This window comes from Eretmochelys imbricata, chromosome 18, assembly GCF_965152235.1.
Source record: "Eretmochelys imbricata isolate rEreImb1 chromosome 18, rEreImb1.hap1, whole genome shotgun sequence".
Lineage (NCBI taxonomy): Eukaryota > Metazoa > Chordata > Testudines > Cheloniidae > Eretmochelys > Eretmochelys imbricata.
This window is the reverse complement of record NC_135589.1, coordinates 11,224,518-11,241,966: the sequence shown is the minus strand read 5'-3', so window position 1 is coordinate 11,241,966 and position 17,449 is coordinate 11,224,518. Positions and strand designations below refer to the sequence as shown.

The 17,449-nt window shown below is 37.1% G+C and overlaps 1 protein-coding gene across 5 annotated transcripts in view; it reads left to right on the top strand.

Moving 5' to 3' along the window:
- Nucleotides 1-17,449, top strand: part of VPS13D (vacuolar protein sorting 13 homolog D) — a 189,126-nt gene that overhangs the window by 28,273 nt on the left and 143,404 nt on the right. For 3 of the 5 annotated variants that reach the window (XR_013348386.1, XM_077837552.1, XM_077837553.1), the window contains 9 exons: nt 127-278; nt 1,960-2,994; nt 4,909-4,999; nt 6,288-6,414; nt 7,892-8,072; nt 9,873-10,055; nt 13,367-13,598; nt 14,735-14,945; nt 16,204-16,375. Coding sequence is in view for 4 of the 5 variants with exons in the window: in XM_077837552.1 (XP_077693678.1) it covers nt 127-278; nt 1,960-2,994; nt 4,909-4,999; nt 6,288-6,414; nt 7,892-8,072; nt 9,873-10,055; nt 13,367-13,598; nt 14,735-14,945; nt 16,204-16,375 (2,384 nt within the window). In the remaining variant the exon portion in view is untranslated. The remainder of the gene's footprint in view (nt 1-126; nt 279-1,959; nt 2,995-4,908; nt 5,000-6,287; nt 6,415-7,891; nt 8,073-9,872; nt 10,056-13,366; nt 13,599-14,734; nt 14,946-16,203; nt 16,376-17,449) is intronic. The other 2 variants (XM_077837556.1, XM_077837555.1) reach the window with 1 other exon arrangement.

The following is a 17,449-nucleotide window of genomic DNA, read 5'->3' as shown; positions in this document are numbered from 1 at the left end:
TTATATATTCCATGGTGATGTAATTTTTGCCTTTATTTTAATTTGACACATTTCAGTATGATGTGATTAGTATTTCATACTGTAGATGATGGGGATAAAAAATGTATGTATGTCTTTTAATAACAGCTTTCCACATTCTGAACAACACCACTATACAATTTAAATTGGAGAAGATCCCAATAGACAGAGATTTAGATTTGACGTTCCCTTTGAATAATGAAGACTTTGGAATATCAAGCATTATGAGAATCGAGGGGAAATTTGTCAACCCTCTTCAGGTATAATAATTTAATATTTACCAGCATTAATATAGATGTTTTACTCCACAGTTGAATAGAGCAATTTTTTTTTATTAAAAATCCTTTTTTGATGATATAGAAGAACAATGTCAGGGACTGGGTTGCTTAGGGAACTGGAAAATGGAATACAGAATTCTACCTCTATATTGCCAGTTCAAATCTAACCCAGGGCAATGTTGTCCAGAAGTAAGTATCATAAGGCATTTTGGTAGTCTGCTTGAAATGAGTTGACGGTCTTTCATTCCTAATCATCCTCCGTCCACACCACCGAGAACCCCCACTACCATTGTCCTAATTGGCATGCTTGTTAGGAATCTCAACAAAGATCGATTCAATCATGAAACAGGGTTCACGTCCTGCCCCTCTTCCTGGGGCCCACTTGCTTCCCCCAATAAGGCTCAGAGAGGCTTCAGGGTTGTGCAACACCTGTGTCTTTATTTACTTAAAGTTATCCCACCACCAGTGTCTGTCTATAGACAAGCTTTCCAGGATTAGTTACCTCCTTTACAGGCAGAGTCAGCATTCAGCTAGGAGACCTCCAGTTCCCTCCCTGAGTGACTTCTCCCTGGCTGCTCCCTTGCCTGCTGGCTCCCTCCTGGCCTTTATAGCCCTTGGCTTGTGGGGCCAGCAGGTGTTTCCAATCCTCAGGCCGGCATCAGGCCTTTTCCATTATCCCCAATCTGTTTCCCCTGATGGGCAGGGGCTAATTAGGTGCTTTTGCACCAGCACACTGCTACAAATAACAGTAGAAAGTTGGCTTCCTTCTCATACCAGAAGTGTTTCCTCAAGGTCAAGTTGTTTCGGATGGTGTTGGGAAGCTTATACTGTCTCTGCTCATGCTGTACTTGTTCTGTGGATAAACAGAAGAATTAACGCTTCAGAGCTGTCATTCTGGTAATTTTCACCAGCATTAATTTAAAAAAAATCCAATTCCTGCAAAAACTATGGCATGAAGTGGCATTTAGAAGATGAAATTGTTTCTGTAACTGAACACAAAGTTATCATTGATCCAAAAAATTGTATTTTTCTCCTTGGGATTGAATCCCCTGATTTTTAGTTTGGTGTTTCCAACACAAGCTTTGTGCTACTGGAGATGTTGAAATCTTCAATTTGTGGAACAATTCAGTTTGTGTACCAGCTTCTGTGCTGTAGGCAGGATCTCTCTAGTCAGGCCTATGCTGGCTTCAGTCTGAAACAGAATGTAGTGTATTTCAAACATTCACCATGAATTGAGCCAGGATTGTTTTTTTAAAAGACTAATCCTCTGCCTGTGACATTGGTTAGTTGTTGTGGAAATTATGATGGCTTGACATGGCAGATTATGACTTCATGTGAAGAAGCAGCTGTAGAATAGATGAAATGTTAAGAATTTAAATGCCTTTTTCATGTGAATGTTCTTAAAAATCGAGTAACAATGGTGGAGGTGGTGAATGGAGGGAAGCAGATACACCTAAGCGGTATTGATTCTGAGTAGAATGTTTTTCAAGATTTGCTACATGATGTTTTCAGAACTTTAATGCAAGTTAATTGTTGGGGCTGAGTGTACTTGAAACAATGATATTTTAACAGTAAGAAAATATTGAGGTGTTTTTTACACACTTGCTGAGCTTGGAAAATATTAATAGATACTAGACTTATGACTGTTTATTTTTAAATGCAGGTGGTCTTAGCAAAACACGTATATGAGCAAGTTTTGCAAACCCTTGACAATTTAATTTACAATGAAGATTTGAATAAATTTGCATCCAGTTCTACATCTTCAACTTGTCCTAGTTCTCCTTCAGTGTCGCTTCGCAGTGTAGGCTCAGAGTTCTCGAATGAACGGAAGGAGAATGGATTGTTCAGCCATTCAAGCTTTTCTGCTGTTCCAAACAAGTCAATGCCTATTAGGGAAACAAAATCTTTTACCCAGATTCAAGCAAACTTTCATATTTCAGAACTCCAAGTTCAGTTATGTGGAGATCTCACACTTGGAGCACAAGGTCTGGTCAGCGTAAAGTTTCAGGATTTTGATGTTGAATTCTCTAAGGATCATCCACATACTTTATCCATTCAGATTACTTTGCGTTCTCTGCTGATGGAAGACCTGTTGGAAAAAAGTCCAGACTCTATGCACAAGAACCTCATGGTGTCCCGTGGAGCACCCAAACCATCCGGTTTAGTGCTCAAGGAATATCTTTCCCAATCTTGCCCTTCGGTATCCAATGTAGAATATCCAGACATGCCACGTTCCCTCCCTTCCCACATGGAAGAAGCACCAAATGTCTTTCAGTTTTACCAAAGACCAACTTGTGCCTCCCGTAAAACACAAAAAGAAGATGCTGACTCTGAATATCCTTTGACCCCCCCACCTTCTCCAACATTAAACAAGTCCAAGGTGCCTTCTGGAAAAAATAACTTTGATGATTCATTGGTTCATATCAATATATTCCTAGTGGACAAGAAACATTCTGAATTTTCTTCTCGCTATAACAAAATTAACCGTAGTGTGGATGTTGATTTCAACTGTCTAGACGTTTTAATAACTTTGCAAACCTGGGTGGTGATATTGGATTTTTTTGGGATTGGATCCACTGCTGATAACCATGCTATGAAGCTGCCGCCTGAGGATATTCAGCAGATGGTGAAGTCGGAAGCAAGTATCTTATCAACTTCTGAAGTTCAGGATCCTGTAAACACCAAGCTGAACCTTAAGGTACTAGAGATAGAGATACTGGACATTGACCACGTGTGTTTCCATAACACATTGCTTTATGCAAATTTTAGTTGTGTTTTAATTCAAGTTAACATTTTATATTTACAGTGGTGGTCATTCATATGTATCCTACACACAATATATATAAAACCTATGTGGTAACTCCCAATTATACAAAAGTCTTTGGAAGAAAATACAAAATCTTTGCAAAATAGGGGTTAATAATAATGAATTTGCATTTTTTGAGAATTGGGATAAGGGAACAGATCTGACTTTTAGAGAAAAGAGTTTTGGATAGCCAGTGTTTTGGAATACTGGAGTTTGCCTGTTCTTAATCAGAGTAAGAGAGACTGTCAGCTCACGAAAGCTTATGCTCAAATAAATTTGTTAGTCTCTAAGGTGCCACAAGTACTCCTTTTCTTTTTACTCTGTAGTAGGAGAGTAGTCAGCGCCTCAAACCCGTTCTCACCTTTGCAAGCCTTATGGGACACACCAAGACGGCTTCCTACTCCCTGCCAACCTTATCTGGCTGACTGGACCCCCAATAACTCATCACCCCCAGCCATCTCAGATAGCTGCTTATGCTCGGCAGAATCTGATGGACTCCTAAATAGGGTCATCCTCCCATGTCATGGATAAGCAAGCCTCATAGGGCCTCTGGGGAGAGGTTGGCTTTGTTGGGTCCCCAAAGAGCATCCTGAGAATCACTGATGGAACCATGTCCCTCTTGAGGCTTGTATATTCCATGCAAGTGGGCAGGTTTGAGGGCCCCTGCCAAGCCTCAGGAGGCTTGCTTGGGTTAGGAATTAAGAAGGCCCCAATGAATCTCCTGACACTTTGTGAAGGATGATTGTTTGGGAGACCTCTGAAGAACCCTCCTAAGGAAGATTGGTGGGGGTTAAGCAATGGTCCTCAAGGCTCAGTGGAGCCCACAATCCTAGAGCTAATGTGGGAGGTTGATTGAAAATCTTAAGATCCCTAAGGTACAGCGGGTGCTCAACCAGCTCCCTAAGACTCGCACTCAGTTGGGGTTGAGAGGCCCCCAATGAGTCTTATAAGACTAATCAGGTAGTTGTTGCACCCATCTAGGTCCCAAAGGCCCCAGTCAAAATTGGGGCTTCATTATGCTAGGCACTGTGTAGACACATAGGAATACATTTTTTTTCTCCAAGGGTCTTGCAGTCTAATTGTGACAAGGCAAAAACGTTAAGAGGGAAAGGGAAGGAGGACGAAGGTAATCGTAATATGTCCTTGTGGTTACAAAGGATAACCGAGTGTACAACTTGAGGGGTTTCAAATAATTTGAAGGTTTGTTTTTTTTAATGTAAATAAATGTCTATTAAAAAGGATGACACCCACCTCCTGACCTACCCATTGTTAGTGGATTGATTTAATTTAGGAGTCACAGTAGAAGTGTGTCTTGAAAAGGCATATGGAGGAGGATAGGGTAGTGGACTTAGAGATTAGTTCAGTTGGACGTTAAATGTATAATGGGTACTTGGAGGAAAGTGTAAAGGCAGCTGTGGGAGAAATGGAAAAATGGGTGGTTAAGACTGTTGTTTGAAGAGTGAACAATGCAGTAAGAGACTAGCATTTGTGGAAGGATGGGCAGAGTTGTGAAGGACCTTGAGAGTAAGGACAAAAACCTTGAACTTTATGCAATGGAGAAATGAGTGACAATGAGGGATTCCAAGACGGGGCTCAGATCATCAGAAAGACAGGCGAGGAAGATAGTCTTGTTGTGTGGAGGTTGTGAAGGGGATGATATGGGTGTTAAAAGCAAAAGTTCTCACTCTTAAAATTGAGGTTTTGTTTTCAATAACAGAGAGAACACTTCTTTAGATCAGTTCAGAGTTGGTTCCAGTTAAGTGATCATATTACATACTACTAATCTGTTTCTTTTTGCTTGACCAGGTTCATTCCCTATCCTTAGTGTTGAATCAGACGACCAGTGAGCTAGCTAAAGCTAATGTGTCAAAACTTGTCACGTATCTGGAAATGATTGGTGAGTATAGGTGGTAGTTAACATTTTAAAAATGCATACAGTTTAGAATGAGAGGAATCACTGCGTTGGAATAGGTTTCAGAATAGCAGCCGTGTTAGTCTGTATTCGCAAAAAGAAAAGGAGTACTTGTGGCACCTTAGAGACTATCAAATTTATTTGAGCATAAGCTTTCGAAGTGAGCTGTAGCTAACGAAAGCTTATGCTCAAATAAATTTGTTAGTCTCAAAGGTGCCACAAGTACTCCTTTTCTTTTTGCGTTGGAATAGTGTCTTGAACTGGTTTTCCTTTACTGGGAGCTTGTTTTTGCTTGTTAGGTCAGGCAAATTTTAATGCAGACTTTCAGTGGTTAATTGGTATTGATTGAATCATTGCATCGGGTAGCTTTCAGTGTTTTTCCACACATGACTTGTCCTGTGTCACACGGTGTTCCTTGCAAACACTGAAATAGGAATACCCTCTTAAGAGTGAAAACTATAGGGCTTACTGTTTCAAATCAAAGGGTTTAGAGATTAAGTAACTCCCAGTAGTTGGAGGTTCCACAAGTATATAGAACCGGTTCGTTTTCTGTAAATGACCATTTATATCCTGCCAGTCTAGTTTTTTTTATAAACCTTTATATAAATGAAAGATGGTTGTTGTGCACAACTATTCTGTTTTAAACAGTCTTGCAGCCGTTCTTTTCCAGTCTTATAAATTAACCCCATCCAGACATGTATATTGTCATATTTTAAAGTTAACTTCCAGCACTTCGTGCAGCATTGGGTGCTAGGTTTGGAGGATTAATCTCACAACAACCTCTTTTTGGAACTTTTGCATCACTTGTAGCATGCTGAATGCTTAATTCTTGGTGCTGAGATCAGCTAAGATCTAAATCTGTTTAGTTTTTGAAACCTTTTTTGTTCTGTTTTATAAAAAGTGACTGATTTTCTCAATGAGAGAGATCTTTTTCAAATCTATAAAATGTTTAGTTTTCAGAAGGTATATACATCTCAATTTTTAGGCATGGGGTTGAAATGTAATTATTAGACTACATATGCAAACCTTATTTTTGGCAACATAAATTGTTTAGATTAGTACAATCTTTTTGTTACTTGTAGGAGTGATTTGCTTTGATTTTTGGAATGTGAGATTTTGTGTTTTCCCATCTCTTTTGTTCAATAATCTGTTAAAGGTCTAGGTTATCCCAGTAAAGGTAAGCCCGTTATACAGTAACAAGGGATTTACTACAGAGAGTTAATTAATATTAATATCCTCTAAGATAAATAATGGTCTTTCTTTTGTTTTTTAGATGGAGATTTAGCCCTACAGGGAAGCATTGGAAGCCTGTCCCTAAGTGATCTTACCTCTCATGGAGAGTTTTACAGAGAACGTTTCACTACAAGTGGTGAAGAGGCACTCATTTTCCAAATTTACAAGTATGAAATGGAACATTTTCTTGTTGCACAATGTTTAGCGGGTTATTAAAACAAAACATCAAAAAACATTTGAATGTTCAGTTTATAAAGTGCTCTATCTTGAAAGCCTGTGATGTTAAAAATGCACTCTTGTATCTGTTGCAAACTTTTTTTAGGGGGTTTGACTGGTAATTTTAGTTGATGCTGGGTGTCTGTCAACACACAGCAGTGAAGGAATTTTTTTTTAAATGTTGCTTATGGTTCTGTCAAGCGTGATTTGAAAAACAAAGAATTTTGACCTTTCCCTAAATAAAATAGAACTTGTTTTTTTAAACTGAATAGTTTTGTCATTTGATACAACTAATGTTAAACAAAGATATTATTATTATTATTAGAGCAAAAGTTAATTTTAAAACTTTAGAAAGCAGCACGTTGTGTAGATAAACACACTAGACTGCATCATGAGTTCTTTACAAAAACAAAGCTCCCATTGACATACTGGGCAAAATTCTCATTTTAAGGAACTCTGCATCAGATCCATGAAACGTATATACAGGCCTGGTCCTCTTTAGGTTTAGCCTAGGGCTGTATGTGTGGTGCCCTCTAAAGGATGGAATATTTTTGTAGTGGCAGGCTACAGAGCATATGGAAGTGAGGAGGGAAGATATATGGGAGAGAGGGGACCTCCTTCAGTGTCACAATTCCAGCAGGCCTTGACCCTTCAGGGGGATCAGCTAGTGTTATGATAAAAATCTGAACTATTCTAATGACATTTGGGTTTTTTTGTGTCCTCAAAACTTCCCATTCAGTATAAATTATACCTCTGGTACCGTTTGTGAACTGCAGCAAGTTCGTTTCCACTGGTCTCACTTACATTTTAGACTTCGGCTTTTTCAATATTATGTACTTCCTAAAGCTGTTGTGCTCAGTGTAAATGCCATTTTGTGCTATGTTTTCGGATGTTTCAATTTTAAGTATCTTTTCTTCATATTCTGTCATTAGAAAATAAGTAGATTTAAAAATTGTTCAGACAGCATTAAGATTAACTTAAACCAACAGAACACATTGAAATTCAGAGTTGAATGTTCTTCTCTTTTTTTACTGTCACTTATGACCTAAGTATTGTAACACATAATACTGTATTTGAGAGATAAAATATCACAGTTCTGGATATCTGTTGAATGTAGGCATGACCTACTAAGTTAAAGATAGAGTAGCAATCAAAACTCAGAATTTCATTTTTTTTTTTACTAGCTTAATTTAATTACAGTGGTATTTATACCTGCAAAATAAGTTAGGATTTAGTTAAGAATTTATTCTTTCAAATTGTGCTCTAAGTTCATTTTTTAATTGTGCAAATATAAGGTACTGTTAAAGTTAAAATTGTCACTTCATTGAAACAGAAATTTGCAAATGTTGCTGCTCAATTGTGGGTGAATTTAAAACTGTAGGAGTTTTTAATTTTTGTATGATCTTAATATTTTATTTGTTATCACAGGTATGGGCAACCTGATCCTTTGCTACAACGAGAGTGTGATATTCGTATCAGCTTGCGGATGGCATCAGTTCAGTATGTGCATACTCAGCGCTTTCAGGCGGAGGTGGTGTCTTTCATTCAACATTTCACTCAGCTTCAGGATGTCCTAGGGCGCCAGAGAGCAGCAATTGAAGGACAAATAGTATGTTTTTTTTAACATTCATTCTTAGTACAGTGTAGACATTCCCTGCCGTTGAAATACAGCATGCACTTTGTTTTACCGGATTACCTCATAGTAACTTGAGAAGTATTAGGCTGTAATGAGATCTGATTTCCAAGGATTGCAGGAGATGCGTAACACTGTTAACATATTGGATGTTATGAGGGATCTAATTTACTGGAAACCATTTCTGATTTTCCCCGCAAAAATTCCATTTTAAATGGGCATGTGGCAGTGTACATTAGTCAGGCATGTTAGTGGTTGCTAGTCCCTGTGATATGATGGCATATAACCTGTTGCAGTCTTGACCCATATTGTGCGACTGGGACCAAGAAATAAAGATCAATCAGTCTGTTATCAGCTATCTTGTGTGTCGCACCTGTATTATGATAAATAAAATCATGCATATCTTGTGGAAATTCTACTTGGTGAATTTATCAGGAAAATGTATCCCAGCTTTACAGGGGAATGGATTTGATGATCTAATTGATCTTTTCAATTTGTAACATATGAAATCCTAAATGGTTCTCACGCTAACCAATGAAAGTTAATCCTTACTGTATCTGAATCTTATTTACTAGGTGACTGAATATTATTTTAGTAATATAAATATTTTTTCAGAAATGTAATGGACTAATACTCTGAAAATATACAAACGTCTTGGAGTTCTGTTGGAAGAAACAACAGCCATTTTCATAGCACATCTTCTTTTGATTATGAAAAATATGAGAATTTTGGACTTTTATAAAGAATTTCTCATGGCTTCTTATTTGGCACTTTTATACATTTATTTGTGGAGCTTATTTATTTGTGTCAGGAAATAGAGATATTACATATGGTTAATTTGTTTTTCACTGGCCTCTGTGAGGAAGGGGATTGATTATAGTGTGCTTTTGTCTGACTGTAAGGGTAAACTCTGAAGGTGAAACAGTAAATACTGGCTCAGATTCCCTGTTTTCTGAATTTAGATTAGTACTTCTGTGTGTTGCAAAGAATGCCTGATTCTTTCTGGAATCCTTCATCCTAGTTGGTTTAAATAGGCTGATTTGCAGTAGACCGGTAAAAACTCTTTCATTTGCTGATCAAATTTCAGCCTAATCTGCTTTCACTAATAAAGAGCTGATGAAAAGTGTTGTCAACTATAATGATTTACAGACGTGATTATTTACTTCCTTTCAATCTGGGATGACTGTAAACAACAATTTGTAGCTAAACTGAAATTTAGATTTTTTTTATATAGTTCAATTTTACTTCAGTGTACCGTATTAATACATACTTGAGTTTGACTGGGACAGTAAAATGTTTTATGCTTTACTCTTGTCTTCCACATGACTTCTGGCTTGTTTTCAGTGTTTGTCACAGCCCTTTCTTTCCAAACCAGTCATCTGTTTCTCTATAGTTTAAACAAGAATTCACTATTGTAGGTGGGGAGAAAATTTATAGTTTCTCAGATTTCTGTCCATCTGTATATAGTTATTTGGTCTTAAATTAATATAAATGTTAGCTGTTATGAGCATTTGTCAGTAAACTAGCCATTTTTTAATTGGACTACCTCTGAATGTATTTTAATAATATAACGGTCAAGAAACATCATAAAAGGAAGCTATTTCATATTAGATGCTAGAAGCAGTAGAAAATAAATCTTACCTTTAAAAAGGTTATATAAAGAGAGATTACAAAAATGCCTAGTCGTGTTACAGGATTACCAAAAATGATTGCATCCTGGTAAATTATTCTGTGGCACCTGAAAGTATATTTTAAATTGGATGTTTATTCCACCAGGTGAGAGATCAGGCGCAGCGAACCTCCCGAGTTTTTCTTGACATTGAAGCTGGTGCTCCTGTCCTGCTCATCCCCGAAAGCTCCAAGTCTAACTATCTTATTGTGGCTAATCTTGGGAAACTAAAAGTCAAGAACAGGTTTCTCTTTGCAGGCAGCCCAGGTACCTTCTCATTAAAAGACAAGGTAGGAACAATTTTGTATATTATCTTTCTGAATTGAAAGAATATCTGCTATTGATGTGGTTTTTTTAATGCATCAATCTTAGCTCTCTATCTAAATGTGGAAAGGTCCTTTGAAGTTTCAAGAGAATTTTCTTTAGTTCTCCATACCCACAGACTATTACATCACAACACACTCTAGAGGATAAAATGGAAAACAGTACTTTAATCGACCGCATGTTTTTCTTTTGAAGGTCAGTGTAATGACTTTGAGCTCTGGTTCCCACCTCCAACAAGTTTTTCCCATCTCCATCAAGTTTTCTTTTTCTATATTTTGCATTACAATCTTAGCTATTTTGCTGCTAATAAAATTAATTGTGTCAGAATACTGAATGAGATGAGCAAAAAGTCCTTCAGCTCCTTTGCGCGGCTGCCAGTCCTCTTCCAATAGTTAGTCATTAATGTCAGGATCCTAGCCAGCCATCATAGTCAGAAAAAATTCCCATTGGGTCAGTAGAGACAAGTAGGGCTAGATCTCCAAGAATAACTATAATATGCTTGGTTTGAGAGTAACAGCCGTGTTAGTCTGTATTCGCAAAAAGAAAAGGAGTACTTGTGGCACCTTAGAGACTAACCAATTTATTTGAGCATAAGCCTTAAAGTGAGCTGGAGCTCACGAAAGCTTGTGCTCAAATAAATTGGTTAGTCTCTAAGGTGCCACAAGTACTCCTTTTCTTTTTATAATATGCTTGTTAAGCCAGGATTTTGAGAGCAGAAGTGGGGTGATGTATTTTCTCCTTCCTCCCCATCCCCCTTAACAAAGCCAAGCATATGTTCTTTGGTGGGGAGCAAAATTAAGCGAGACTGATATTGAGAAGGGCAGCAGTGTAATTTTTGTGTGAGGGAATGTATGTGGAACCCTCCTATTCCATCTCTACCTCCGAAGTAGGTTGTTTGGGATCAGTTACTTATAGAAAGCAGCATTTGGCAGGAGAAATGGAAAAGGGCTGACAGACTGTGATTTGCAGCATAAAAATGAGCTGTTGGTAGCCGGTGTCAAACACTGTTCCCCCTTCTACTGATGTTCAAAAATGTTTTTCCACTGGTTTGGACAGTGGACTTGTAGCAAACTGAGACAGATCCCTTGCTTTTGGGATGCTTGGTGCCTCTGATCCTTTATCCTCATTTCTTCCCCCAACTGTGGCTGAGATGGCCAGCAGGGAATGTGAGGCGTGTCTACTACAAGGTGATAATGGAATTCTAATGGTGAAATGACATGCTGCAATGTTGCTGCATTAACAGATTTAAATAGGATTTACATTAATATTTGGGGATTCAGGAGAAGCTGTGTGGCTATCAATCACTTTAACCCTTTACATAAGCAGTTGTATTAATAAAGGTTAAATAATAGAAGATGTGTGTATCATTTGGGGTCTTTAATTGAAATTTTTTTCCCCTGCCCCTCATTTGTTTTTGAGGATTTGATTTTGCAAAGCAGTGCATATGAAGATCCCATTTTACGTGAGGTACTAATACATCTTTGCAGAGGTGTCAGGTGTTCATTTAAAGAAAAAAGATCATTGTGGAATTCAGCACTTATTAGTTAGTTTATATATTAAAAAAGGCGCATTTCTTTTGTTTCAGTGATTTTGTAGAATTCCATAAGGATTGGATTTGAGTTTATTTTGCAGTGTTCTTACACTTATTTCTCCTTTAAGTTTTTCACACATGCCTGAAGATGACCATGTTTGGATTTTTGTTTACATAACTTTGTGGATTCATGGGTGTTGTGATATGATTTTTCGATTGCATGTTCTTTCTTTAACTTTTTTTATTAATTAGGGATATGATGAAAGTTGCATATGAAGAATCCTGTCCAAAAATGCCTTAAACTTTACAGCTAGAAAAATTCCTAATTTAGAGCTAAAAGGAAGGTTTTGAGGGAAAATTTAAAGATATGAAAATTACTTAATGGCTTATGAGAGGGGGTAGCATTCTGTAACGTCTCAAATACAGTGCAAAAGTGAAAGAGCAAATTCTAGAGGTAGCACTGTAAGGGCAGGAAAGTGAGAAATCCAAGACTGCTGAAACAAATGGGGAAAATAGGTGGTAATTAGCTCAGGCAGGTGAAATGTAGTTAAATCTAAGAGGTGTGTTTTTAAAACAAAACAAAACCCCCAGACCTACAAAGATAACTTTGAATTGGATTTGGGGTATACAGAAGGTATGTAACCCCCAGTAGTGTTCAGTGAGAGCTATTGAAGCATTAAATGGGGGAAATAGAGCCCATAACGTTAACATATTTTTAGTTAATTTCCCACTGTTCAGAAAACCCAGATAAATTAAAAAACCACCAACCAACCTTTCATGTAGGTTTGAACTAGTAAGGTCCCTTGCAGCCCTCTGATGTTAGATTTTGTCTTTTGAAGATGGAAAACTCTAGTGCATGAAACTTTTACAATCTGAGTGAAGCAGAAAAGGTACAATACTAAACACAAACATAAACAAAGCTCCTCTTCTTTCTGGGGAATTGTAATTGTAAAGATGGGAAATTATTCTGAGGCAAAGAGATTTGGGTTTTAAAGGTGTTTATTAGTGGGGAGTTACCTTAAATTGTTTGTTTTGCTGCACGTAAGATGCATTTTTGTCATGTCAAAGGTGCCTAGAGCATATAGAAAGGCACCATTTTAAATGTTTCTATAAATGAATGAGTAAATTATTATTTTTGTAGTAATTTGCTGTTCACAGTATTCCTCATCTAGGAATATGATTATGAAGAGTAGTTACTATGATGAAAAAAAAAAAAAAGAAAAAGAAAAAAAAAATCTTTGAATCTACAGCAGTCATCATTTTACCCAAGTGATCAAAGGCCTGAAAATAATTAGCACAAAATTGATCATAAAATGTATGCAGTCTGACCCTTCCAGCTATATCAGAAATATCCAAAATGCACCCCCCTTAATAATAATTTTTAATGAAATATTTTTCTGAAACTTTAAAAAACATTAATATCTGTGTAGATTTTTTTACTCCTATTTTTCTAAATGTATTATACTGTAAATCTTGTTCTAGTGAAAAATTGTTGAGGTTTTTTAAAAGCGGGGCAAAGAGCTCATATGTGATCATATGACTTCATTTTGGAACTGTTTATAATATTTAAGGTGGGCCACAATTCTGAGTGACACTTTGTTTTTCAAATAGATGACTTTGTTTATGGTTAGTGGTTATATCACAGCTTCCACCCTTTATACTTTTTAGAAAATTACTTCATGTATTAATCTCTTTTAAAATTAGAAGTCCAATCTCTGTTGTAACTCACTGTATTCCTTTCATTAGCAGGGTTCTGTTCCATTTTCTTCACCGCTGGGAACCCCAAAACACAGCATAAAGAAAACAACAAGTGCAGATGAATCGAAGGGGGTCATGAGCCTGAAAGAAGGGTTATTCATGAAATCATCTTCTGGAACAAATATTATGAACCTGAAAAGTGAGTCTGAACTGAGTACATTGACTAAGCAGCAAGGACACACACCAAAATCACCTGTTGCACAAATCCCTCACAGTCCAGGTATGTGAGAGATAATAGAACGGCCTACTTAACTCTTCCTCCTTTTAATATCAATTATTCATTTTAGTTTAGGAGATACCTTATATGGCATGGTTACTTCATGATCTTAGGGTTGACCTTTCTGTCTGCTACTGTTCATGTGAAGGGTGTAGGAATGTCTGTCCTTCCTTTTTGTACAGTTTGTAATTAAATTTCATTTCATTGTAGCATAATATCATTGATAACAGAAGCCTGGGAACAGAAGAGGAAAGGCATTTGAGTGCCATGGTGAAAAAAACCTAGATAGATTTCCCTATCCACTGCTTGCTCACAGAGTTGTACTTCAAAATTGAAGGTTTTGTTTAAGATTTAAAAAAATTAAAAATGTGTCCAGTACTTTCGGTCCTATGTTGTTTGTTTTGATATTCAAGTTATTATATGCCCTCCCATATTTTCAGGCCACAGATTTTCGTATTGGCAGGACATAACTGCATTATAGAAGAAGGAGGAAGCTGAAGGTTTGGGCGGCAGAATAGTGGACATTTGGGATTTTGATTTCTAGGAATGAGTAATAAGCAGTTGAGATTTGTGGGCACGAGATAGTTAACGGTGTCCAATCCAGCTCCCATTGAAGTCAATGGAAGCATTTCTGTTGTCTTCAGTGGGAATTAGGTTGGGCTTTAAATGATCAGCAGTGATAAAATTAACAATGTTGAGATTTGTACGTTTGTTCTAGGTTTCAGAATTAACAACTCATTGAGAAGAGTGGGGAAGTTTACAATTCCCTTCCCCCATTCTGTCTGGAAACTCAAAGATGTTACTACATGATTCATGTTTTTAAGGTTATGTTTGCACTCACAAGGATTAGAAACATAACTTTTGCCTAAACGTGAAAGTTAAATTCTGGTGCACAATTTTGCTGCATGAAGTGGATTCCATGACACATTCTGCACCCACATAATTGAGGAATTCATGGTATAATATCTATGAGTTAATGCTTATGTGCATCAAATGCTACGGTGTTGGATGCAGCAGCATAAACAGAACGGAATTATTTCCATAATAAAGTCAACTTTCTTCTGCAGTAAAGTAGGTGGTTTCATTAGTTGAGAATGTTTTAATCTTGCTTGATATATGAATCTTGTGTACTCTTACAGAGGATCATATCTGCCTGTTAGACTGCATTGTGGTTGATCTGCAGAACATGGACATCTTTGCTGCAGAGAGATACTCGAGAGAGTATTCTAAGGCTATGGAGGACACCAGTGCAGATCTGACCTTCCCTTCCTACTTTGTCAGGCAGACAGGAGGAAGTCTCTTAACGGAACCTTTTGGATTGAAGCTGCAAGTAGAGAGAAACTTAGACAAGTGAGTTATAGTTATCTGGATAATTTCTTACTCTGTATACTGTGGTTTAATGTATATTAACTTCACAACAGATTATATAGTTTAGATTTCCCCCCTATTTTTACTGATATTTTGAAATATTGTTACCCATGTTACACAGCCCAGCAGTTTGTAAGTAAATATGATGAGAAGCACTTCACACTATAGTTTTTGACATATATTTGAAAATAAGGACAAAAAAAAATCAAATTTAGGTGACTAGGATTAAATACTTACATTCATATTGAACAACCTAAGTATGTTCCTTGATTTTCAGAGGTGCTGAGTACCTTTATCTGGCACTGACTTCAGTTGGAATCATTGAATGCTTAGTATCTCTGAAAAACAGGCCACTGCTCACAAAAGACTCCATGCTCCACTTAAGAGCTCTTAGGCTGAGTTATATTGTCTTTTACTGAAGTTTCTAACTTGCCCAGTAAACCCTTCTCCCACTCCTCTCCTGTTTTTTTTCCCCCTCACACACACACTCTCTCTCTGCTTTCCATCAGCTGGTTCTAAGCGTGAGTGGAAGGAGTTAGAGGATATTTCAGAGAAACCTCCCAGCAGTGGAGAGGCAGGGCCAATTAGGAATTATTCCAAACAAGAATCCTCACTCAGCTCTAATCATCTGATGGTCAGAAACCCATTCTTACAGGCACAAGGCTCTTAGCAAATCCCCCCACCCCCCAAACCATGGAAGCGGGCCAATGTGCAAAGTACTACACACTTGAAGGTGAGGAGGGGGGTAGTATTAAGCCTTAACATGTTGGGTTTTTTAATAAGTGTTTAAAAAAAAAAAAAAGCTTTAAGCATTTTCTTGAATGTCTATAATTCTTTTAATTATTTTATATTTATCTAGAAAGTAATCAAGAACTTTGGTAATTTTTAGGCTTACAGTAAAATTTTCAAAAGCACTTAAGTGACTTCAGTCAGACCCATTGACTTTCAATGAGACTTCAGCACTTAAGTCCTTTAGGTGCTTTTGAAAATTTTACCTTAAAACACTTAAACACAATAATGAGTCTATGATTTGTCACTTAAATTGGTGATATGTCTTAGATGGAAGAATATCTGCCATCTTCTCATATACTATTGAAACCCATAGCTGGATGAGAGATGCTGCAGTTTTGTCAGGGAGGTGGAACTCTTTCTGTGGAACTGTTTTCTTTTTGTTTATTTTTCCCCATCAGTAGGCATTTCAATTGAAGGTTTTATGACATTGATTCTTTCTCTTTTGTAGGGAGATGAGTCATATAGTTCCAGACGTATCAATTCATGGCAATCTGTCATCAGTCCATTGCTCTCTGGATCTGAGTAAATATAAACTGATTCGAGGACTATTGGAGAATAACCTTGGGGAACCTGTAGAAGAGTTTATGCGACCTTATGATCTGCAGGATCCAAGAATTCATGTGAGAGAAACTTTGAGTTCTATTAGGTTAAAAACATGCGCAAAAAAGTTCTGTCTAGAGTTTGTTAAAAGACACTATTTCACTGGTAGGTAAAAATTTTAGTTGAAGAACAATGGCGGTTGTGAAGCTCTCTGTTTGTTTGAATGTGTTTGGGAATTGTCTGTCTCAGGAGCAATTCAAGGAATAAAGGGGAGCATGTGTGTCATTTCTATCATAACCTGCTATTGTCACTGCTTGTTTCGGAATTGTTTTGAAAAGAGATTATGAACAGTAGTAATTGTCCATGGATGATAGTGGCATTTAAACAGGCGTGCTGATTATTATTATTATTATTATTTTTTTTAAAGTGTTCACTATTATAACAAACATGAAAACTGTGAGTTTTAGTGAAAACTCTAGTATGGTTTTTCTTGGATGCCTTGCAGCAGAGTCCTGAATGTCCCCTACTCATTAGGCACAGGATCAAATACCATCCTTCCAGAAAGACCCGACAGCACACCATCTGGAATGAATCCGTGTTCGTCGTTAGTTAGATGGAAGGAGGAGCTGAATAACAAATTTAATCTTTGTACCTTGTGGGGATCCCGAGTACTGTCTCCACAGCACACCGAACCCCTGTCTACCATGGAAGCAAATTTACATTTTTGAAAATTTACCAAAAACACACAGGGTTCCCCAAAGATTTTAGACAGGGTTACGTGAATCCTTCCTAGTACTAATATGTGCACAATATAAGTGTTTGTTTTTAAAAAGCACTTCCTTCACTAGTTAATTATTTGATTAGTACTTGAGATGAAATTTAAAGCTTCCATGGAAGGGAATTAATTGGAATTGAAAATGTAATTGGGTTGCTGTTTCCTGTAGAGCTTTGGTGAAAAGCCTGGCATGGAGAGTACATTTAAAATAAATAAATAAATGAAATTGTTTCGCAGGCAACAAAATTATGTTCATTATAGAAGGAATTTGAAATTATTCTTTTTTTATAAAACCAATATAACAGGTTAGTTGACGTTACTGTGGAACTGAATTACATTTATTCTAGTTTGTGGTTACAATTGTTCTAAAATTTAATTT